This window comes from Chinchilla lanigera, unplaced genomic scaffold, assembly GCF_000276665.1.
Source record: "Chinchilla lanigera isolate Chin_1 unplaced genomic scaffold, ChiLan1.0 scaffold00071, whole genome shotgun sequence".
NCBI lineage: Eukaryota > Metazoa > Chordata > Mammalia > Rodentia > Chinchillidae > Chinchilla > Chinchilla lanigera.
The window spans coordinates 251,707-277,500 of record NW_004955472.1 but is presented as its reverse complement, the minus strand read 5'-3'; the positions used below and the strand labels follow the sequence as shown (position 1 = coordinate 277,500).

The window sequence follows — 25,794 nt, the reverse complement described above, 5'->3', positions numbered from 1 at the left end:
TCTGTATGTATTTTTATTTTGAAGAGTTGAATTTGAGATAAGGGAAAATGTATGGTATATTATTCTTGTCTCCATTTTCTGGCATACTATACATATATTGCTTGCCTATTAGAATCAAGTAAATACTTTTTTTCAGTACTGGAAATTGAACTCAGGATCTTGCGCTTGCCAGGCAGGCACTGTTCCACTGAGCTGCATGCCTGGCAGAATCAAGTAATTTAACATGTTTCCAGGGCTTGGGCTGACCTGAGTGCTTGGGTGGTTGTGGGCCAGGCCAGAAAGCCTGAGCTTGCATGAAAGCTGTGGAAGGGAAAAAAGTTGACAGCTAAACAGGTCTGACTGACAAATTTTTCTTAAGTCATTCTGTAGGATACTTTTGTCTCTGCTTGGAACCAGTATCCTGGGTAACCAGATTGGTCCTTAGTATTTTTAGATGAGAAAATAGGAAACAAGCAATTTTTTGTATCTCAGTTTTTAAATTTTTATTTTTACGGAATGATGTGCATTTAACCTAGAACACTGACTGTGTGGACCCAGCCATAACCAAATTATAGAAACTGTACTATAGAAATAAATTATCATCTGTAGAACTGATTATCTACATAAGAGTTTTTTGGTGACTAAATTTCAGGTTGAAATTTGGAGTTGTATGAATTCATCTTTGCCAGGTAAGCAATAGCTATGTAACATTTTAATTTGAAAAACTTATTTTATGAATGTAAAATCTGTGTTGTAGTCCTGCAAGCTAATTTATACTCTGGAATTTTTATTCTCTCCTCTTCTAACACTCACACTTTTAAGTTTATAATTTATTCTTACTAAGTTCATTCCTTAAGTTGGTACTCTTGTATCCATTTCACCTATTCTCCTGAATCTAGTCTTTGAAAGACCACTGGGATCTGATTGCTAGATCTTATGGCTTTTTCCTCAGTATTTACTCCTGATTTTATTGACTTTTATCGACCTTCTTTATGACTTCACCTTGGCCTTATGGTCTTATTCTCTCTTACCTTCCTACTCTTATCTGCCATAGAACTATAGTTATTTTTGTATGTGGTATTCTTCCCTTCTTTCCCTACCCTCACCCTCATAATCTCATTCCTTTCAGAATGGTAATCTAACCAGCTGTAGAAAGGGAACTCTCAAGTTTTATTTGTTGTTTGTGACTTGTAGACATGTCTGCCTAGATTTCTGCATCGAGGTGGCATCCAGAGTGCAAATCCAGAATCAAACACATAACTGCCCTTGGTGAGAATGACGCTAGACTGGAAACCTACAAGTTATCTTTGATTCTTTTTTCTTCTAGTTCTGTTGACTGTCCTCTTGCAAAACGTTGCATCTGTCTTTATTTCTAATTAAAGTCTATAGAACAGAATATTGTAATAAACCCAAGATTGCTGTTTTTACATCTTATGTCCATCTTCCCTGGCTCCTTCAGAAAGAATCCCTCAGAGGATATCTATTGGAATAAAACCCAAACTCCCTAGCCTGGCATTCATGGTCTTTTTGAATTAAAACTTACTTTCCAGTCATGCTTAAAGCCCATGCATTTTTTAAAAAGGAGCATGCCTATGTATCTCTGAATTCTAAAAGGTGCCACACTGTTCAGGGTTTGCATTTCAAACAGATTGGGCTGTTTGCTTTCCTGGAATTATCCACTTCTTTGCCTCTTCTAATAATCTTTCTACCTAGTGTTATGGAATACACATGCACACACACACAGAGTTCCTTCCCAACTGTAATCTCCATAATGAAATGAGTCATATGTTTTATCTGTTCCATAATTTTGTAGTACACGCAGCACGGAATAGAGTATGTTGTTAGTAGGGAGTCAGTAAATGCTTAGGAAATACTATGCGACAAGCTCTTACATTTACTGAGTCCCTACTAACAACATACTCTATTTTGTGCTGTATGGGCAACAAAATTATGAAATGGATAAAAATATGACTCATACTGGATGCATGGAAATAGCTATATATAGCATTATGTAAAATAGCTCAGACTTTATGACCTTTGTGGATTCTTTTCACAATTCTGTCTAACATGTGAGAGATTCTGAATAGCAAGCAACGAAGATTCAGAGGAAACTCTGCTAGGCAGTGGAGCTAGATGAGAGTATGTTGATCTTTGTATTCTTAAAATGTAGAGGTAAAGAAGCTTATATGCAATCTTTAGTCAATTTTTATAGCTGAAGTGGTTTGTATTCAATCAACTTTGAGGACAGTTTTGAGAAATTTGTATGTCTATGAACCATTTTTTGCTTTCATTCATTTTGGTTTGTTTTTTTAGTAGAACGCTTCTATTTGTTACATTAAGTCCTAGCTCATTTAGAGAACTATATTATGTATTGCCTTGAATGCTTGCCATGTTTTCCAGACATAGATAACAACCTAATGCAGGTGTGGGTTTGCAGATCTGTATATTACATAGAAGTAGCATAAAGCATTTTTAAAAGAAAGCAAGGAATTTGCACATCCCTTCAAGCTTGTCTTTTTTCACGATTCTTTCATCTCTTTTTATAACTATGTCTTCTATCTCCTAATTTTATGCTCGGAGTCATTTATTGACATTGACAGCTACAGAAGGGATCTAAAAACATATTAAAAGGTTTTTTATGTATGATCTTCTGATTTCACAGTAATTTGGTTAGCTCACTGCTGTGCATAAATTGAACTAAAATAGTACATAGTAATTTTGCTCTGTGATTAAATGTGCCCACCAAAGCAAGGTTTAGTTCACAAAAATTGTTCCTGCATGTTTTTTAAGCATGGGGTGGGGGTTCTTTTCTGAGGTTGTTTTGTTGGTAGGGATCAAATGTAGGGCCTTGCACATGCTGGGCAAGCACTCTACCACTGAGCTATGCCCCCAGTTCCTAAGTATGTTTTAAAACAGGATCATGGTTTTTATGCTCTTTATGTGTAATATTTTGAACAGAACAATATTTGTACTCCTTTTTTGTTTGTCAAGTTAAATCAGAAACTTTGTCTCTGATTCATAGTCTGGAAACAAGGGAGCAGCCTTTTCCATAATTGTTTTACTCTGTATGTCCTGATAGAGATACTAACCTATATAAAAGCTAAAATTACTTAAAAAGAGGTAAAGGGGAGCAAAAAGAAAAAAAAAAGAGAGAAAAACAAAAAACCTGGTAAGTATGTTGTGTAGGGGACCCTGAAGACCAGGGGTGATAGCGTTGGGAGTAAGGATGAGGAGAAGGTCTTAATAATTTTGAGGCCCTGCTGTCACTACTTATGACCAAAATTTTGAACATTTTTAAGGTGTATTTAAGAAGTCTGATGGCTGGGTTGGCTTAGGCTGCTGTGAGCTGGCGATTGCCTTGGAGTGTCGACAGGCATGCAAGCAGGTAACAACGGGCAGTTGGTTTTAAGCATCATGGATTACAGCTTGGATTTTAGATGGGCATCTCTTTTACGCCTTGCCTCCTTTATGGCTTTGGAAACCACAAATTTAGCATTTCTTGCATAGATCAGTTCCGTTTAGATTGCTGCTTTTTCATTTATGGCCACTTTATGGATGTAAGACCCTCAGCTATCTCTTACATGCTTTCTTACCGTTTCTTCCCTCTGCTGTTCAAAGAAAGAATTTTGTAAGAATCAGGACCTTCCTTACTTTGTTCCATGGTCGTGCTGAGTCATTGCTGACTGACTCCAAGTGTTCAGATAAATGTTGAATATGCTTGAATGAGAGCAGCTGGCACAGTTGTTTATTTCATTTTCCTCTCCCCTTTTCTCTGCAGCTTTCTCCTGAGCATGTTCTCATATCTCCTGTCCGCTCCTAAAGCGAGTGTGACTCTTACAGTGAGTTTGGGCTTCTCTTCTCTAGTCTGATTCTAGTTAGGCCCCCGAGTTCTCCCTCGCTGCCTGTGTTCATAGTGGTACCTCAGACTGGGAAAACCAGCTTTCCACTTCAAGTGACAGAAGTAGACTTCACTGGGAAACTGGTTGTTTAGATAACTGTTTAAATGGATCTAAAATCACAACAACTGAGAAGACTTCTCTTAAATTTTTTTTTAGGGACTGGTCTTTGGACAGGAGTAATAGAGGCATGATAATACACAAACCATTGTGTTAATAGCCTGAACAACACTCTTTGAGCAGTACATGACCTAGCTGTCTGCTGCTGTCTCTGTATACTGAAGTGAAACTGAGTTGTAGAAAATTTGAACTCTAATAGGTCTCGTGAGACAAGAAGCGTTTGCCAGCCCATTCTGCTTCTTGCCTTCGCCATCCTCACGAGCTGGCTTGTTCTACATTGCACGGCTTAGGTGATAGAATAGGAGGAAAGAGAGCAAGGGACCCAGAGCCCATGTCTCTGGAATTGTATCTTTAAGTGAAGGCTGATGTCATGTGAAAGAATAATCACCTATCAGCAGATTTGTTTTGGCTTGTTCTAGTTAGAAGTATGTACTTTTAAATATAGTAAATAACTTGCTGTTTCTCTGACCGTCAATTTCCTAATCTATTGAGGGGGTAATATTTTCTTTATAAACTCGTTAAGAAAATTATATAAAAGTAACCTTTGTTAAATGCCTGGCATAATCCTCATCCCTTCTTTAGTCACCCTCTCCATTGTAAATAGCACTTTTCTGAGGGAATTGGGCCAGAACATTGACTATAAAAGCTTTGAATATGAAGGGTTAAAAGAAAAAGCAAAATATAAGTGCCCTGGCAGAGCTTCACAAGAAAATTTGCTGTGGCAAAACTTCACAAGAAAATTTGCTAGCACCAAATTTAGTTTTAAAAAAGTCCTCTGATTTACGTTGCCTTCAAAGTCATCTAGTTTCCTAAATAACAAAAGAGCCATGTTATTATTATGTAAGATTAAAACCATAAAAGTTAGAATGACTCCAGCATGTTTAACAATTCTTATTGCCTGTTTTAAAGATACTGCATGAAATTTGTTATATTTTAAGAACTTTTAAGTATTTGACTGTAAATAATTAATGAAATAAAGAATATTACACCAGCCATTAACATATACAAATTATGGTTCTTTTTTGTCCTGTGTCAACTAGCATGTGTAATAAATTAATGCAGAAATTTGTTGGCTTTTAGGCATCTTCAAAGAGTGATATCTCCAAAGTTTGCAGAAAAGAGTATGAGGTATGAATTTTATTTAACAAATTTGGATAGACTATTCAGATGTTATCAGAATTGACAAAATCAGTTAGATTTTTTAAATGGATTCATTTTTTACCCAAATGTATTTTATCTTGTAAACAATTTAGCCTTGACAAAAAACGTCATTTAGCCGGGTGTGGTGGCGCACGCCTGTAATCCCAGCACTCAGGAGGCTGAGGCAGGAGGGTCATTGCAAGTTCGAGGCCAGCCTGGGCTACAAAGTGAGCTCAAGGCCAGCTTGAACTGCACAGCAAGACCCTGTCTCAAAAAGACCAAAAAAAAAAAAAGTCATTTCCTTTGTTTAAAAATTTTTTTTTGTTGTTGTTTAAAAATATTATAACTTTATTTTTGTTGAGCCCAAGTATTCATTTTTTAAGTGCCTAGATCTTGTATACAAAGGACTTACTATGTTTTCATAACAAAAAAACTGGTACTCTGGATTGTGTAATAGTTTTTCTCAGGTTTGTATCCTCTTTTGCCTCTTTTCCTCTTTTAAAAAATTACTTCTATCATGAAGAAATGTAAACCAAGAAACAGAATCACACTGTCAGTCTTAGTGGCTTCAAACTTCACAAACATCCTGTATTTTGGGGAAAAAATACTGAGTTACAAAGCCTGCATTAAATCTGAAACTCTTGTCTCCAAAAATGGGATTTCAAGCATTGTGGTATCTAGATTTGGGAGATACTAGAGCAAGAGTAGAGGAGGAAGGCGGGGAGAAACACACCATGCATGTGCAGATGATTGTCCTTGATGTGGAAGGGCTTCTTTGGGAGCCACTTTGTTTATTTTCTAGAACCTGTTGTTAAAGGAGACAGTTTTATTGTCTTTCATAGTATAAGGCCAATGCCATGTAATTAAGGAGACTTGGGTGCACATGCCTCATTCATCATTTTTATAACTAAACATCAGGATTTCTATTGCTTTTAATAGTCTGTGTTCTCTAGCAGAAGAAAGAGTAACTCTCATAACTGCTTCTAGATTATAGTTCTAATTTTTTTCTTTTCTCAAAGCCTATAATTGTCTCTTGATTAACATTTTAAACTAGAGAGTCTTATATATCTTTTGTCCCTTCGTTGTATTTGCTAAGTTGTATTTGTTCCTCTGAAACAAATTTCCAAATAAACTGCAGCTCTCCTCAGTGCTTATTGAGAGGAACCTTGTTACAAAGAAATTCTTTTTCTTTCTTTCTTTCTTTTTCTTTCTTTCTTTCTCTCTCTCTCTCCCTTCCTTCCTTCCTTCCTTCCTTCTTCCTTCCTTCCTTCCTTCTTTCCTTCTTTCCTTCTTTCCTTCCCCTTATCTTTCTTTCAAATGACCTGTTTTGGTTTCTCTTGAACAAAGTGGCTAACGGATAATGCCTTCTTTTCTCCCATGTGATGTCTGACACTGTCCATCTCCTGTAGCCTGTCCTCCATTATTTTAGTGTGCTTCCTTCTCTTGTCTGGATTTCTGCATTGCCCTAGGAAGTCTGCCAGTTTGTGTTGATGAAGGATGGGACAGGAAAGGTAAGAGAGAAAAACACGGTCCTATGATAGAAATCCTAGGAACAGTTTGATTTTCCCAGCCTATCCACTCTTATTTACCTAGAATTAAGCAACCATTAAAGAGTTTACATAACAAGAGCATTCTTTATTTTTATATTAAAAGCTGACCCCTCTGGGAGACTGAAGTAGAAGGATTGCAGGTTTGAGCCCAGCCCTATCTGGGCAACTTAGTAGTTTAGGGGAGTCCTTGTCTCAAAATAAATAATAAAAAAGGACTGGTGATGTAGCCCAGTGCAAAGGCTCTGGGTTCAATCCCCAATACTGAAGAAAACAAAAACAAAAATTGTCCCCACAAATTATTCAGGGTAATTCAGTGCTCGAGTTCATTTCTTACAGGCTTTGTTATTTAGAAATAAAAAGAGAGGCAAGAGCACTTTAATGCAAGAAGAGGATTCTACATTATAAACCCCAAGTAACTGTGTCTGTCATGGCTGAAGTCTAGTCTAGAGATAATATATTTTTATAAATTGTGTAAATTTGACGTGGCACAGCCTACTTCAATGAAGAACAATATCAGAATAATGCATGAACCTGGGCTTTTAGTATCTTTTTCCTGGAATGGTCCTTTGGGTGAACTTTCAGATGTTGAAGCCATTACTGCAGCCATTTTTTCTAGATGTTGCAGCCATTACAATTTTAGGAATGGCATTTATCCTGAAGGATAGTTTTGTGTAGTTTGATTAGAGATGCAGGGTCTGGGTAGTTACATTTGGAAGAACTAATTATCCTTATTGAGAAATGGATGTAAGTTCCTTTTGAGGAGATTTTATAAGAAATTTGTTCTTTTAAAACTTTAATGCCATTTAAGACACTTCCTTCTTTCCGTTTTGTCCAGTCCAAGCCTATTGGTGGGTGCCACCGCATGTTGGGTGAATCTTCTTCCCTCAGTGAATCTTCTGTTTTGTTCTAAACTAAGATAAATCAGTTAAAATATGAAGCATTATTGTAATTTTATGGAGTCTAGTGTCCTTATGTGAATCAACAGTTTTTATTGAATACTAAGAGACAGTTTTATATATTAGAGCACAAACTTTAGAGTAAGATTTAGATTAGAATTCTGGTTAAGCAACTTAAAATCTCTTCAAATATTAAAGAATTATATCTAATTGAATAAAATTAATTAAAATATGTACTGCACACACAGGGGCTCAGGGAAATTGAAAGCAGAGCAAGTGTGTTGGGAAAAACTGTACAAAAGAGAGAAGGCTGAAAAGATTGCTGTGATTTAGTTAAGGAGGCTGTGGATCAGAGGCACATAGGCATAAGTACTCAGGGCTTATGTAGAAGGCAAAAATAAGACAGAATTCATTTGGGCTGAGAATCTGTACTTGAATAGGTAAAACAGAGCTAGATACTGCAGTGTTGACATTTTGGAGCTCAACCTATTATTAAATGATGATGAAGATTTTGTAAAGAAGACCAATACAACAAAGCCAATATTTTAGAAAGCTTAAAGTCTTACCTGTGTGCAGGCTGTTTTAGACATTCCAAACCCTTTGTAGAAGCTTAACTAAAAAGAGGTAAGACCTAGAACTAGGATGCAGCAGTAGAGTTCTGTATTCAAAAATAAATCAGAGATTTGAAGGCAGGATCTATTAACAGGGTTTGTTACGATGGATTAACTATAATGGATGGTGTTTAAGGAGATAGAGTAATTCTTCGAAGCTTGTTCTCCTGTGCTTGAAGGCACTATATTGTACATAGAGCTTTTTTTTTTTTCCCTGAAAATAGGAGCTGACTCCATACCTACACCAATCCTCCAGGTAAAGATAATTTTAAATGACAGCTTAATTTCCTGAGAAGGAAATATAGGATGCCCAGCCCAAAAACTTAAGTGAAGCTGGAACAGTGGCACAAACCTATAACTCCAGCTAATGGGGAGGCTGAGGTAGGAGAATCGCAAGTTCAAGCCCAAGTCAGGCAACTCAGCAAAACCCTGTCTGAAAATTAAAAAATAAAATAAAACAGTCGGGAAGAACCAGCAGCCCTGAGTTCAACCACAAGTATGGGAATGGGGGGTCTGGGGGAGGGCACATAAGTGAAGACAGGAATCCGGAGAAGTAAAGGCACTAAAGAAGATACTAGCCCTGAGGACATTTGCTGAATCAATGTTCACAACTTTATAGCTTTATGGATGTCAGAAGTCAAGAGATAAATCTCTGGTTCTGATTGCTAGTGGAAAATGTTACTGAAGTCCCTTCTATTCCCACCAGTAAGTTTGAAATCCCAAAGTATGCTCATCTGCCCCCTACAAGGAACATTGTTTCTCTCAAACCTTAATGTTGTCTCCTTTAAAAAACTGATAACTGTATATAAGCTGGCATTCACTTGAGTCTATGGCCCAAATCGTACTATTTTTTAAAGCCCCATGCTGAGAATTTATTTAAAGTGACTCTAAAATGGTAGTGTCTCTTTAGTGCCTAGGACAAACTAACACAGATCCTCTGGAAGAACTAATTATTATTTCATACTCCTTGGGATTTCTCCAGATAAAGTTCTAAGGAAAATAAGCAGTTACAGTAAATATATCACAAAATGCATCAGCAGAAAAGACTCATCAAACAGAAGTCAGAAAGTGTTGAACAGAAGCAGACCTGAAGACATTTTAGATACAGTAGTTATCAGGTGCAGACCAGAAAATGTTTAAGAAATAAAAATAGTCTTGAAAATATAAAGAGCAAGTTTTAAAACAGATTTCCAGAAAAGTGGAATTGAAATAAAAGCACAATGGATGAGTGTTGTACTTGATTATATAAGTGAACTGGAAGCTAGAACTAGAAAAATTACATAGAAAAGCAGCACAAAGGGACATGAGGCTAAAGGATAAGGGAAAGGGTAGTGAGAAAGTATTCTAACTGGAATACTAGAAGAAAAAGTGTGGGCAGAGGCATCATTTAAAGAAACCCAACAAACCCCTAATATGTTAAAAAAAAACCTACAAATTATAAACACATATCATGGCTATATTAGTTAGGATTCTTGAGAGGAGTAGAAAATGTAATTATGCAAAGAGGTTTATTAGGTAGCTCAAGGGATCAGAGGTGAAGACTCCACAGTGGTCGTCTCTAGGATCAGAGGTGAAGAATCCACCGTGGCTGTCAGCACACTGAAGAGCCGGAGGGTTCAGCAGCTGCTCAGCCCAGGAAGATGGAAGCTGCAGAACGAGAGAGATCCAGAGTGCTGGTCTGCACTGGAAGACTGAGGGAACTGCAAGCTGGTGTCCAGAGATGATGGCAAAGCCTAGAGCTCTTCCAAAACAGAGACACTTCCTTCTTTCCGTTTTGTCCAGTCCAAGCCTATTGGTGGGTGCCACCGCATGTTGGGTGAATCTTCTTCCCTCAGTTTGCTGGCCTACCTGTCAGTTATCCACAGACACGAAGAACTGTGCTAGTTTGCTAGACATTCCTTAATCTGTTCAAGTTGACAGGCATATCATGGTTAATGGTCGCAGTAGCCAAAAATCTTGAAAACAGTCAGAAAAAAAGGCATTCTCTTCAAGAGACCAATAGCTGATTTCCCAGTAGCAGGAGAGAAAGCCAGAAGACAGCATAATGATACCTAAATAGTTCTGAAAGAAAATAACTGTTGGTCTAGAATTCTGTATCTACCAAAAATATTTGTCAAGAAGACAACAGTAAGGTATTTCTAGACAACAAAAACAGCATTGCCATTACTAGACCGGGTCTAGAAGTTTTCCTCTGAAGGAAGCTCTGAAAGATCCACTTCAAATGGACAATTATTTGAAATGCAAAAGGTAGTGTAAAAGTAGAAAGTGTATAAATTAAAGCACACAGATTATATAAACAGTAGTAATGAGTTTTGAATTCTTAAAAATTATAGCAACAATAGCATGTGCACTGGGAAGGGAGTAAATAAGAAACATACTAAATTTTAGGTCTTTTTAATGTAAAGACTGTATCTCACAGGTGATTAGGAATACAAGATTAAAGATGAGAGATGTTATTTTTAATCCCACAGTCAATCTTTAAGTAACTCTTGAAGCTTGAAAGTAAATAAAAACTCTATGAAATACAGAGAACTGGATTTTTTGGGTTGTCAAGATCACTGTTTTAGGTGTGTGTGTGTGTGTGTGTGCGTGCGCGCACATGTGTGTGTGTGTGTGTGCGTGCGCATGTGCGTGTGTGGTAGAGGGGATTGAACCCAAGGCCTTCATATGGAGTTACTTTCCCAGCCCTTTGGGACTCAAACTTGTTATCCTCCTGCCTCAGCCTCCCAGAATGTTGGGATTGTAGGAGTCCACCACCACACCTCGACAAGATTGCTTGTTTAAGGAACTGAAAGAGTAGAGTAAGACTCTGATACATTTCAGAACTTGTTTAAGGAACTGAAAGAGTAGAGTAAGACTCTGATACATTTCACACCAGTGCCCAGAGTAGGATGAGATGTTACCAAAACGAGATCACCCTATCAATAGGAATATTCAAGGAACAGCTTACTGGGTTTTACATATTTTAGAGTTGATTTCAGCAGTGGACCGGAAATTTTGCTAATGATCTGTCTTCCAGTTCTACAGTTCTCTTATTTTAACTAAGGACCAAGAAAGAATACTTCCTTTAGTAATTAGGAATTACAACTAGTGATTGGGATTCACTGGCTTTGGTCTATAAAAGCTACCAAAGTCAACCACTAGGCTAATAATTCCCTATGTAAACATGTTCAGGTGTCATGGACATGCTCATTTTCTCAAGCACGGACCTTTGCTCATCTAAGAGTATTGGTTAGGCAACATGAAATTCATGAATGTGCTTTGCTAGAACCTGAGACTGTATTCAAAATACTGAACAGCTGGAATGAAATGGACATCAGCGATCAGAACAGATGCTGACTGCACATTACAGGTCTAACTATGTTAGTGCACACTGACTGATTATGGCTGTTTTCCATGTGGTGTGAGACAGAGTATAGACTCTTCTTGCATAGCTTTGTCCACACTTAGCTGTGCCCCTCTCTCCTGACCATCAGGATGGTGGTTTTTTAAATTCTTACTGATACTTTCTTTATTGGGATATCAGAATGAGCATCATTAAGATTGCATGAGGCTAATGAATTCCCAGGGACCTGAGAATTGGCTGTAAAGTGATAAGAAAAGCTTTTCACTTAAAATTCATAAATCTATTTCATATCTTTAATATCAGACATTACCTGTCACTCTCTTAACATAATGACTATAACTATAAATAACCTTCCAGTTGCTGCATGCATGAGCTATTGAAATACAAGGCTATAAATTTGCCATCAGACTTCTCTGAGTTTTTAATTACATTCTTTTCAGAAATACTTTTATTTCTTCTTTATTTCTTGGCTTCCTTCAGTCTAATTATTTGCCATTACTTCATTAAGAAAGGTGAGAAATTATGAAGGAAAACCAGTAGGGGGTATTCCTGTGAGAACTTTTTGTTTTAAAGCAGGTAAGTTTTAAAATAGTTGTTAATACAGGTAAAATATTGTTCTGCCACTAGTCTCTGGTTCATTGAGAATGCTAAGATAAAATTAAGCTGAGTGTGGTGGCAGACACTTGTAATTGCAGCACTTAGGAGGCTAAGGCAGGAGAAAGGAAGATCACAGATTTGGGACCAACCTGGGCTACATAGTGAGTTCAAAGCCTGCCTCAATTATATAACAAGACCCTGTCTCAAAAAAAAGAAACAAAGAAAGAAAAAAGAAGAAGAAAGAAAAGGAAAAGGAAAGAGATTCTGAAGGTGTTTTTAAGAGGCTTTCAGAACCGCAGAAGCAGAAGCGCTCAGCCTTGTGAGTTCCAGGCACAGTCTGCCATTGCTGCCTGCTGCAGTTGTGCAGGTGTGAGTTGTATTTTATTTTTTGGATATTCACATGGTTTGAAATTCAAAATGGTGTATATCTCTTTTCTACCTGTGCCCAAGCCACCAGGTTCCTAAGGTTACCAGATAGCCCTTTTCTGCCTCTCTTTGCCGTAAATGGTAGATCATCACACACTTTGTTCTACTTTTGGAGTCCAGTATTTGGCATATATTTACGTATGCCTACTCAGACTGTCAGGATATAGTAAATAGGAGAATGAATGGACAGCTTTGTAAATGGTAAAATGCTATACATGTATACCATATCAGAGTAGATGTGAGCCGTTACCTGCAGCTGATGAGCTCCAAAAAGAGCGAAACCTATTAGGTCCTGCAGTACTGGCTTAAGATAGTATAAAATCTTGATTCTATTCCACTTGTATGTGTTTTTGTCATACTTGTAGTTTGTGAGTGGGAGTAACTCCTATTTAGTATCCTTGCTGCTGGTATATTTCCTTTTTAGTTCATTCTTCTCTGAAGTCATCTGAATGAGATTGGCTGCTAGTGTATTTCCTTTTCAGTTCATTCTTTGAAGTTACCTGAATGAGATCATCCTCAAAGAGAAATCTGGTTAAATCAGTATAGATTGTGGTCTGGTCTAATCTTAAATGCCAGGGTTTTCTCACTAGGCAATCTTAGACTACTCCCATAGTCTTTTGGTTGTTTTTTTTGGGGGGGGGGCAGGGTGTGCTCTCTGGTGCTAAGGATCTAATCTATACAAGGCGAACACTCTACCATGGAGCTGCATCTCCAGCCCAACTCCTGTAGCTTTAAGTTGCTCCTAAGTCAGGTGAATCAAAATTGATTGATTTCAAATCAACCAAATTAATTATTTCCCTTCATTCTCTACCTACTCTGGGCTCTGCCTTTCCTCTATATAACACCATACACTCACACTCACACACACACACACACACACACACACACACACAGAGAGACTACAACAGAAACCATTTTTTATACTTTTGGTTGTACCAGTATAGTTCTAGAAATAACTAAAAATGTAACAGATACTATCTGTTCTTTCTTCTTTCTCAACATTTCCCACAAATTACTGACTATTATGCCCTAAAGATTTGCCTTCTAAACAATCTTAAATCAATCTCCTTTCCAGACCCTCAGTTACTGCCTTAGATCAGGCCTTGACACCACTTTACTGGACTACTACAATGGCTGCTAAACCAGCTTGCATATGTCTAATTTCTCCTCTTAACTATTCTCACCACTTTCTTCTACATTGACCTCCTAAAGACTAATTTGACTTCATTGCTCCCCTCAAAACTTTTTAGTAGCCCCCCTATAGAATATAATTCATGGTCCTTAGCCTGGAATACCAAGCTTTTCTCAATTTAGTTGCTGACCTTTCCCTCCCTAATATTCAGCAGCATATTACCTGTAATTTTGCAGATTGATTGTGTTGTTTTGTTAGTTGTAGCTGTGCAAACTGTTTGTCCTACCTGAAATTTCTTCTTTCCAAATCCATCCTCATATACCCTCATCCAGTAATATACTGTAGCTGGCTCTTACCAGTTACAGAAAACTCACTAAATACTCAGAATTCTTCAGGCCTATTTATAACTTGAAATCAGCCATGGGTGGGGGTGTTTATATCATGCATATCAGCAAACACTATGAATCAGAACTTTCTCCCTCCTCTGACCCACTCCGTTCCCTCCAAGAAAGACTGTTTCAACACATCACTGCCCCTGTTCTCTAGGCAACCTTTGCATAGATAGTATCTCTTTGAAACCTGCCCTGCCACCCCTCATCTCTCTTTAGCGTTTGTCACGCTCCAGTGCAGTGGTAGCAAGCCGGCGGCACATGTGCTGCAGCAGACTGTCTGTGTCATTGAAAGCTCTGAAAGGTTCACCACTACTCTAGTGTAACTGTTTACCTGTCTCTTTTCAATAGTGAACTCCAGGTTCCTGGAGGAGAATCCCTATGTCTGTCTTTGTATGCTTCTCTCACTCAGCATTCGTTGAACTGATACACACTGAACTGATAATATGCATCAGGCACTGTTCTCAGGGTAGGGAGGTAAAAGAAGTTAGCCATTCTCTGTAAGAAACTCCTAGCCTAGTCCCCTGATGGTCAGTCTTTTAGAGCTTTCAGTGGTACAAGCCTGCATGCCATAGTTTCGCCACCACTGGTCTAGTCCATAGGAAGAGAGAAACTCAAATTGACCATTATAATACAGTGAACTAAGAACATTGTTGTAAGTCTGTATAAGACATATTAGGACCTGGGGAAAGGACCTCTACCCAGGTTAATGGGGAAATATTCACAGAGCAGGTAATACTTAAAGGCTGAGCAAAAAGTTGTCTGTAAATAGATAGTACTTTTACAAAAAGAGTTTTTTAATAGAACTTTTTTTCCTTTCTGGACAACTGAATTATACAAGGTTAGTTTTATGTGAAAACCTTGTATAAATATCTCTAAATTAGACCTCCTTTGAATGAGTATAGACTATGCATACTGAGTGTTATATTTGTTATCACAGTAGTGTTGTGTATTAAACTATCCCAAACCTCTATAGCTTAAAAGAGTAACAGTTTATTATTTCTGTAGAATCTAACGGCTAGCTGGGCAGTTCTGATCTGGGCAACTTTTATGAGTTCCAGCTGGACTCACACATCTGTAATCAGTTGGCAGGGCGGCCTGGGTTTAGGGTGCCGTTGGCTAAGTCACCTTAGTTCTGGAGTTGATGTGTCTCTCTCATCCCAATAGGAGGCTAGTCCAAGCCAGGAAGTGGATACATATAAATGAGTATTAAAACCTCTCATTGCTTCATGCTTGCTAATGTTCCCTAAACCAAAGCAAATCACATGGCAAATCCAAATTTAATGTGTTAGAAATAGGTACAAAGGTATGTGAAAAATCGGGACCACCCCAAGTGCATACTTCATCTAGGCTATCTTTTAGCCCTTGTATTACTCTGAGCGAATGCTTACAGCTGATTGAATGTCCTGTGGTGATAATGAGAAAACTTCTCTGAGTAGTCTAGACCTGTTAACCTCATTTCGGTTTTGGGTGTTCATTTTTATGCAACTATTGAAATGACCTCATTTTGGGAGGCTGAAGAAATTAAAGAATCACTTGAGTATTGATATCTAGGACATGATACTAAGCTTTTTTAGCTATTTGAGCCACCTATCCTTTTTCAGGGGTTGTTGTTCTGTTTTGTTTCGTTTTTGATACAGGGTGTCACTATATAGCCCAGCCTGGCCTCGAACTTGCAGCAATCCACCTGCCTCAACCTCCCAAGTGCTGGGATTACAGGTGTGTGACACCATGCCTGGCCCACCTATGCTTTTTTATAGTCATATTGTCCACAAGGAAAAAACACCTTGTAGAGGTTTAAAACTGTCTGTTTTTCAAGGTCTGTTATTTAACTTCTCCAGTTTAGCATTTGATAAACTGAATTCCTTATATGAAATGCAAAACTTCAAAATGAGGAAAATTTTAAATCATTTGTGAAAAGCAAAGAGATTCTTATTTACTGATGCCTAGGGACAGAGCTGCGCCTTTACTTTTAACTAGTACCTAGTTAAATAGGAAGCACTGGGCGTAGAAAGCATTAAGTAACAGTTCATAAACTGGCTATGGTAGCACAGTGTGGGAGATAGGAGGCTTTGGCAGGAGGACTGCAAGTTTGAGTGCAGCCTGGAGAACTTAGTGATTTAGCAAGAACCTGTCTAAAAAAAAAAGGTTCTGAGGATGTAGCTCAGTGCAGAGGCCCTAAGGTTCAATCCTCAGTACTAAAAAGAAATAAATCATAAAATGGGCTCTTTGTCCAAAAGTGAGTAAAATATTGCAAAATTCAAATATATTCATTCATTCATATTTTGACAAAGGGTCTCGCTATGTAGTTCAGGCTGGCCTTGTACTCACCATGTAGCCCAACCTGGCCTCAAACTATGGAAATCCTCCTGTCTCAGCCTCCCAAGTTCTGGGATTATAGGTGTGCACCATCACACTCAGCTTCAGATGTTTAATTTTCACAAGATTCATATGATCAATGTTGTCATTGTCACCTTTGGTGAGAATGAGAGCGAGAGCTGAAGTGACTAGTGAACAGAAAAAGAATTGAAGCAAGTGGACAAATGGAAAAGTGTTACAAAGACGTTACTGAGCTGGGCTGGGACTGAAAGTGAACCTGTAGAACTAAGTTGTGGAGTAGAAGCTGGACCAGCAAAGTCTGCCTCCCAGGTGTACCCATAGGGTCTTGAAGGAAGGTCAGGGTGGTGAGTTCCCTCACTTTGATTCCACTCCATATCTCTCTTTCTCTCTGCCAAGTTTGCCTGTGGATTTTCTGCCTCCTGCTGTAGACAGAAGGGCTTTTGCCTTGTCTCTAAAACCAGTAGGAATGGGGAAGGGAACTGGTTATTGAAAGTGGCTGAGGAAAGACTTTAGGATCAAAAATATTTTAGGGAAAATAACATTAACTTCAGGAATTTTTTTCCCCACTATCTAAAGTGCTAGTGTAAAGAATAGGAGAGACTGCTCAGATTGATTACTCTATGAACATAATTCATATAAGTGCTGCAGTCAGAAAAATAATCCAGTAGAGTGCCATGGAAGAGCATTGTAGGGTGTAGTTCTGTCTCTGCCCTCATATACTTTTTTTTTCTTTTCCTTTTTCCTGGTCCTGGGACTCAAACTCAGGACCTTGCACTGGCCAGGCAGGCACTGTACTGCTGGCGATGTCCTTGGCCCCCCCTTGCTTACTTTTACACCTGGCTCCCTCTGGATAGTGAATGCTTTGGGATTTTACCTTCTTTTGGGATCTTGTCATCCTCCAGCATGCAGACGTGTCTTTGGGTCTCTGCAATATGGTCCATCCTCACCTTGATACCACTGTAGTTTTAACCTGTTTCAAATAAGGTGACTGGGTGTGATAAGCAGGTCAAAAGAGGCTCTAAACAAATGAATGTAAACCCTCAGTTACTTCTTTCTTTTGCCACCAGATGGCACTCAGATCTGTGAAAGATTTAAAACTACTAAAACTGCAGGGTTGAGGCTGGGGATTTAGCTCAGTGGCACAGCGCCTGCCTGGCAAGTACAAGGTCGTGAGTTCGATCCCCAGTACCGGGAAAAAAAACAAAAAACAAAAAAACCTGCAGGGTTGATTCAGCAAAGAAATAGTTAATGCAGCAGGCCTGGTAACATAGGCCTGTAAACCCAGCACTCAGGAGGCAGTGGCAGGTGGATTGCAGCGAGTTCCGAGTTTGAGGCCAGCCTACACAGTGAACTCAAGACCAGCCTAAATTACAGAGCAAGACCCTGTCTAGAAATAAAAAAGAAACAAAGTTATTGCTGTAACTCATTATATGTAAATCATCACAGATACAAACTCATTAAGATTCAATAATCCCTTCCCATTCCTACTGGTTTTAGAGACAAGGCAGAAGCCCTTCTGTCTACAGCAGGAGGCGGGGAATCCACATATATTTTAAACCCTGTCAACTAATCAACAGTAGTTTAAACAGTGAAAAAATAGAGTTTCTTATAGTAAATTTAGGAATTTTTCATCAAAGCAGGGAATAGGATCAGTCTGTAAAATCAAGACAGGTCAAATCATGATGAGTTAATTGATGATTAACTCATCAATTATCAGTGTACTAGTATGAACATTCTTTTAAAACTTAAAATGGGTAAAGATGTAAAAATGGTCTTTATTAACACTGAAGGTGCTGCCAACTAAAAGTATAAAACTTTTTTCGTTCAACAAATTGAGGTTCACTTGTGCATGGAAGGTTTATCAGTAAACATTAAAATAAATGAGAACTGCTTGGGGGACATCTCTGAACTCTGGATGCAACATCAAAGGAAGCAGCTGTTTCCATTTTCTTCAGCAGCTGACAGACTCTGCAAAGGCACAAAGAGCAAATATTGTTAGGCTTGCAGATTATATAATCTCTGTCTGCTTGACTGTTATAGCATGTGTAGTGTGAAGTAGATGTACGTGAACAATTGGGTGTGGCAGTGTTTGATAAAGTCTTATTTAGAAGGACAGGTGTTAGGCAAGATTTGGCTTATATGCCATGGTTTATCAACTGATTATGAGTGGATGCTGGAGTCCATAGATATTTCCCTTTCTAGACCTTAGTCTCTGACTTATCAAATAAGGAAGTTGGGTTAGATGATCTCTCATATTTCTCAGGTTTTGTTTTGTTTAATGTCTCTCCTAAGCTAAGTGATCCAGCAGAGAGTGACTTTTTTTTTCTATTTGTAAGTTGAAATTTTTAGAAATCCAGCTTGAATAAACTTGTAAATCTGTAGGGCAGAGGTTCTTAGACTTGGTGCTGTTAGCATTTTGGTCTGAACACTCCTTTGTTTGGGGGCTAAGGGGAGCTGTTGTGTATATTATAGAACGCTAATCACAAAAACGCTACAGTGCGTGTAACCAGCAGTGTCACTAGGTATTGCGAAATGTCCCCTGGAAAGCAGCTTCACTCGTGGTTGAGAGCCCATGCTCTAGGGACTTTCAGAATGTCTAGAAGAGTCACGAAAGTGCAGATTAGACCATGTACCCCAGGACAGCCAGTACAATAATAAACGTACTCTTTCAGGCACAAAGTCAAAAAAGTTAAAAACCAAGAGGAGCAGCTAGGTTATCAGAATGAGAAGGTCATTTAGAGTCACATTCATCTCTTCAAAGGGAGAGAGTTGGTAGGAGGGCTGTTACTTAGGAACAGTTCAGATGAGTTACAAGTGCTTCTGGGTCCAGTGAATCCCGGTGGAAGCTGTCTAGAAATGGGCAGCTGAACAGTCAGACTAAACAAGGAAATATGGGTGAATAGCGTTCCTTAATATTGATCTTGTTTATATTTTTACTTCTATTGTTTGACACCCCCAGCAGAAGGTTTGGTCTAGATGAGTTCATTAGTCTTTATTTATGAGGCTCAGAGATTTTTTTTTAAATGTTGTTTTGCTTTAAGTGAATAAATTATATGTAACTTATTTCTACAGTGGAATATTACTTACTGAAGAAAATGAATTCAGGATAGCTCTTCCAGCTACTAGATGGATCTTTGAAGTTAGGTTTTCAGTGTTAGTAAAATTGGTCCTTTAAAGTGCAGATCACTTAGCTGCTTTAGGTTTGAGCTACAATTAAAAGCCAATATCATCTTGATTCAACTAAAATAAATATGCATTTGATTTCCATACATCCTTTTATGCCTATATTGTCTGTTTTAAAAACCCATCCTCTTTTAGTTACTAATGGTATTAATCATTAACAGCTGAAAAACCTTGACTATCTAGGTGGCTTTGGACAAAGGATTTTTTCACTTTCAAATTGTTTTCCTTTTATTTTCCTTCCAGTGACTTTAATATAGGGTGACATCGTAATCTGATTCTAGAAACTAATTCTAATCTCAGGCTGTGCCTTTGACATGTTCTGTGATCAGGGGTGGGTCTCTTTGCCCTGTTGAGGAAATGGTTTCTTCATTTGTAAAATGGTAGGGAGATTCCCAAATTCTGGTCTCAGGAAGCCTGAAAAAGAACCATATCTAAAGCCTTGTTTGAACTTTAGGTTTCTGGGTCCCAAGCCCAGATTCTGACACTTTTTAGTCTAGAAAGTCTGGGAAGGTCAGGTGACTCCAGTGCAAGTTTATAACCATTAAAGATGAACTCTGAGATCCTTTTGGCTCTAAAATGCAGTGGTATATATAAAATTTCCTTAAATGTTTTTGATTAAAATGCTTTCTGGAAAATGTTTTATATCTTAAAAGAAATGATGGAGCATGATACATTATAACATACACACACTCACATTGATAAAGCTTATATAAATTTGGTTTGTGATAAGATGGTAAGCTTATAGCTCGTGATAATCATCATGATCCCCAATATGTGTTAGAAGATATTTTCCCTTTTTGCTGGTCATTTTATAGCTTCTGTGTCTTTAACCTTCAACTTAGAGAAAAATTACAGTTTGATATCCTGATTTCCATGTAACCATAAAATGGAATAAAATTGGAAATTTTGTCTGGTTGTTAATTTCTGTTTATTTGTTTTTTCTTTAATTTGCAGAATGCTCTTTTCAGTTGCATTAGCAGAAATGAAAGTAAGTACATTGTTGGTGGTTGTACAAAGAGCAACACAGTTTACAGAACCTGATTAGCTGTTACAAATACTGCCAAGATCTGGCATTGTAACTTAGGCTGTTAATAAGCCATCTGAAAGAATGTGCAATGCAGAATTCAGTTGAGCTCTTTCCTCTGGGGTGTTCAAGTCATTCGTGTATTGTCACAGTTCCTACTTCTAATTTCCTACTTCCTACTTCAGATTTACAGAGCAGACACAAGAGCTAGATGTGCTAGAGGAAGATACTAACACACTAATATGAGGACCACTTTCAGAGATTAAGCATAATGTACACTTGCCAAGGGCTGCCTCTCAGTTCGTTTAAAAGACCTTCATTGAGTATTTGCTTATTGTGCGGCAGACCCACAGCTTTGGGGAACATGACCTGTACTCTCAAGAACTCTAGGACGTGGTAGGTTATGAGGTAGCACACTGGAGCCATTCGGAAGAAGGAAGGGTCACTTCCTGCAAGGGTGTGGAGAGGTGACTTCCTGCGGTTGGTGGCTCAGCTGGGCCTTGAAGGGCAGACTGTATGAGAACGGTGGAGATCTGAGGAGGGGCACTCCAAGTGAAAGGAATAGTGAGGCATTTAGAGATGGGAAGGTACAACCGAGGAACAAATAGTTGTTTAAATTAGTTTGGCAGGAGGCTTATCTCGAAGGACAATAAACATTAGCTGTCTATACTTTATCTTTTATCCTTTCTAAGTGGGACATAGTTCAAGATTTTCAGATAGTCTCTGGTAAGTAGTCTTATGTCCTGCTACACTGGTGAGGAAGCCGTCCTAGTGAGGCAATGTGAAGATAGGCATCGGGTCCTTTTCTGCTTGTCTCTTCTGTCTTCACCATACCCCACTACCATTACTAGGTTATCCTCACTGAGGTTTGCAGTAGTAAATGTAGCCATAAATAATTGTTCTTCATGGGACAGGAAATATAGCTTAGTGGAAGACTGCTTGCTTTGCATGTGCAAGGTACTTGATTATTTTTCCTGGTGCCACACACACGCACACACACACAAAACTGTTCTGTGATTAAACTTTTTGAAAGTGGGCACAGTAAGTTTGGTAGGTCTTGCACGTTAAAAACAAGTGGCACAGCCAGGGATATAGCTCAGTGGCATAAGCGCTTGCCTGGCAAGCCTGAGGTCATGAGTTTGATTCCCGGTACAAAAACAACAAAACAAAATCAAGCGGCACAATAGGGACGGAACCTTTTCCTGGTCCTAGAGACTCAGGCTTATCCTACATCCATTCATTTACATATGATTATCATTGTCATTATTCCTGGAAGTCACCAGAAGCCTAATTCGAGTTCCGTAGCAGCCATCTCTAATAATTATCCAGGAATTCTTACCTGCTGCACATCTGTTGTGTCTTTCTGCAGCCTTCCGCAGACCCTTGCAGACTCCTGTGAGAATCTCTTGGTCTTCTTCACTATGATTTCCACACTGCCCTCCCAACTGCTTATCACCCTCTCCCCATATACTTTAAATGGCAGCCCGTTGGTGGTTTTTTAAACACATAAATCCAGGCATATTTGTTTCAACTGAGCTTTACTTTTCAGTATGGGAGTAGATCATATCCTTTGTTAAATGTAGAGTATCCCAATTTAGGCATATTCTTGTAAATGTTCAAACTGTATAGAAGTTTTAGGATTTTGTTTCAAGATACATAGTTACATATTTGTCAAACTTATTCTGTGTCTGATGTATCTTCGTTTTTACTAGTTCTCCTTTATAAATGTGAGGCATTTGGAGTTTTGTTTTATTTTGGTATTGTTTGTTTTCTTAGTTATAAACTCTACAAATGTAATATGGAAGGAAGCTGTTTCAGTGATTCTCAGTGGGGCACTCTTAGCATTTTGGGAGACGGTTTGGTTGTGTAAGACTGTCCTGGACAGAACAGGAAGGATCTTTAAGCAGCCCTGACACCCATGCATTAAACAACAAACACAGTCCCTAAATCATCACAACAACCAGAAATACTTCCAAATTCTTCCAGTGGTGACACTGTGCTGTGCAGAATCACTGAACTCTAAAAGTTGATGGATGATGCTTTCCTTGTATCAGTGACCCCTCAACTGACCCCACAGCCATACCTACAGTAGTGCTGATGTTAAGTGTTTATTTTCTAGAGCACGATTTTATTTCTTAGGTTTAGAAAGACACACTGTTCTGTCTTTATGATGGTGATTTATTATTAACAAAATGCTGTTATAACTTGAGTGATATCTCTTTTTCCTCCCATAGTGGGTTCGGTATGCTGCAGTTACGCAGGTCATCACACAAATTGCCGTGAATACTGTCAAGCCATTTTCCGAACAGATTCTTCTCCTGGTCCGTCTCAGATCAAAGCAGTGGAAAATTATTGTGCCTCTATTAGTCCACAATTAATACATTGTGTGAACAATTATACCCAATCCTATCCAATGAGGAACCCAACAGATAGTAAGTAAAGGAGACATACTCATCTCATTTGAATCTTTTTAAAAGAGTTTATAAGAAGAAAGAGATACATTCTTATAGCTACCTGTAGTCTGAGTCACTTGGGGAACACCAGATTTCCTTTGGTGTTTAGATTTGGCAGATTAGACATTTTTGTCACAACAGGTGCCAAGAAAGATGGGACTGTTGAGACTATGAGGAGATGGGAATTCTCTAGTTTAAGGGTGAGAGAGTTCTTTGATAGAGATATTTTGGGGAGAAGCTGAATAATGACCATTAGAATTCCAAGTTATCATGTCTTTTGATCTAGCAACTGCATTTCTCAGAATTTATCCAGCAAGAAAACTTACTCCTGGCAAGTGCAAGGTCCTGAGTTTGATTCCCTGTACCAAAAAAAAAAAAAAAAGAAATTGTACTCAAATTTGCAGAAATACCTTGTATGTATTTATATGACATTGTACAGCATTCATGTAATACAGACAAATTAGAAATAACCCAAACATTCATCAGTAGGATCTTGATTAAAATTGATTAAATAAATTATGAAATATCTATATAATAGTGGCACTTCAGAAACAACAAAAAGGGAATACATTGATATAAAAGAAGTCCAAGATATTTTAAGTAAAAAAAGAAAGTGATGGAACCAAAGTTATGGTGTGATACGTTTTTAGCCATAAACCTGATTGTTCTATGTTATATATTTCTGTAATGCTTGAATTTTTACCAAAAGCAGTTATTACCTTCATAATTTAAAAAATGAAAAGAAACCTTCATTTTTAAAAAAAATCTGGGCCTCATAGTGAACCTGTGTACCTTACAGGAATCTTTAAAGCCACAGCTTTGTGCTTCTGTTTTCTTCATCTATTCTGGAGGTAGTCAGATTTTAAAGACCTGAGTGGTTAACCAAATTGACAAAAGATGATTTACAGGCCAAGTGACAGCGTTTGACTTCTATACTGAAAAGCTGAGAGACTTGTTTTATGAACTCAAAAGCAGTGTGCCTTATTTGGCCACTGATGGAAATCAGAACCCTAAGGCTTTTGACGTTTTGTAATGTGATGTGGTTGTGTGGTGAAAATCAGTGGATGAAGGGAGCATTTGCCCTTTAGTTATTATTATTATTTTTTTTTATTCTTGTTTGTTTGAAAGGAAGCTCTGTGGTCCTAACAGGGGTGCTGTGGAGCTAAGGAGTTCATAGTTGGGGGAGAGTGGTGGTGTTTTAGGAATAGAGCAACGGGGATCTCTAATGTCTATGCTAATACAGATGAATCTGGAAAAGAAGAGTACAACCTGAAAGGTTCCTTCAAAAATCCAAGATACCTGATAATACTTTGAAGGACCTCTTCCGAACTGTATAGTCTGATTGAAGGTGTTCTTTCATTTTCTGCCTCTTTGTAGAAATTAAAGGCAGAGGGTTGGGGTTTTAGCTGAGTGTTTGAGCGTGTGCTTATTAGCATGCACGAGGCTCTGAGTTTGTCCCCAGCACCACTATGAGAAGAATGTTAAAGGCAGAAGCAAACCAGTATTTTGTTAGTTTGCTTTATATTATTTAAATTATAATACAGAGTAGTTAACTTACACAGATATATAAAAAGCTTCATTCTGTCTTAGAATATGACAGAATACAGTGTTTTTGTTGCTATAAAAATTAATCATTTTTCCAAGAACATAATCCCTTTTAGACATTTGTGGCTAGCAGAAAATACGTTCACTTTGATGTATACAGTAATACCTTTTTCAAGAATTTCAGATACCTTTCACATGAGAACTTCTTAGATATAGAATGACTTTGCACTTTTGTAAGGATAGTGCTAGAGGGCCCATGACTGGGGACCAGGGTAAGTTCTGGTGATAGGTACTTTGTCCACCTTAGCTCCTCACCTGTTTGCTACATGCAGAGTAATAAAGAGTATTTAATAGACCCATATACTGCAGTTAGGGGTATAAAACTGCAGTTAGGGGTATAAAACAGCAGTGATTTCCACTGTACTGCCATGTTTTCTTCTGATCAATGCATCACATAAAACTGCCTCTTAAATTCTAAAAATGTAGGTTTGTATTGCTGTGACAGAGCTGAAGACCATGCATGCCAAAATGCCTGCAAGAGAATTCTGATGTCTAAGAAAACAGAAATGGAGATTGTTGATGGTCTCATCGAGGGTTGTAAGACTCAACCCTTGCCTCAGGATCCTCTTTGGCAGTGCTTTCTTGAAAGCTCACAGTCTGTCCACCCTGGAGTCACCGTGCACCCTCCTCCCTCTACTGGCCTTGATGGTGCTAAATTGCATTGTTGTTCTAAAGCAAACACTTCAACATGTAGGTCAGTATCTCCTTTTTAAAATCAGTAGAAAAATAGCATTTTAATTAATCCTTTTAAGCTTAGCAAATATGTGGTATATTCTTGCATTGTGTAGGCTTAGTGTTTAGAAGATACAAAATGTTTAGTCCTTCCTTTCAATCCTGGCCTTCCTTCCAGCTGTCACACCTCAGTGAAAGGAGTCACTGTGAAGGAGGTAATCTGCTATTTTTCACAACCCTTAGGCTGTAACTACTTGTTAGATTTTTCTTGCATATCTTTGTTTTCCTGAGAAACCACTTTGAAAATACCAACATGTATTACAGCAGCCATTGATAATTTCCTACCGATCTGTCCATAACTCTGTAATGTTTCTATTGTTCCTATGCTATTTTGTAAATTTTGTTCCAATGCTATTTCGTTGTTCCTATGTTTAT

The 25,794-nt window shown here is 38.2% G+C and overlaps 1 protein-coding gene across 1 annotated transcript in view; it reads left to right on the top strand.

Moving 5' to 3' along the window:
- Positions 1-631: 631 nt before the first annotated feature.
- Reck (reversion-inducing-cysteine-rich protein with kazal motifs) overlaps positions 632-25,794 on the top strand; it is a gene marked incomplete at its 5' end in the record, with an annotated part of 54,609 nt that continues 29,446 nt past the window's right edge. The window contains 6 exon segments of the mRNA XM_013523013.1: positions 632-668; positions 3,279-3,364; positions 5,076-5,123; positions 20,560-20,593; positions 22,864-23,061; positions 25,114-25,381. Coding sequence (XP_013378467.1) covers positions 632-668; positions 3,279-3,364; positions 5,076-5,123; positions 20,560-20,593; positions 22,864-23,061; positions 25,114-25,381 — 671 coding nt within the window.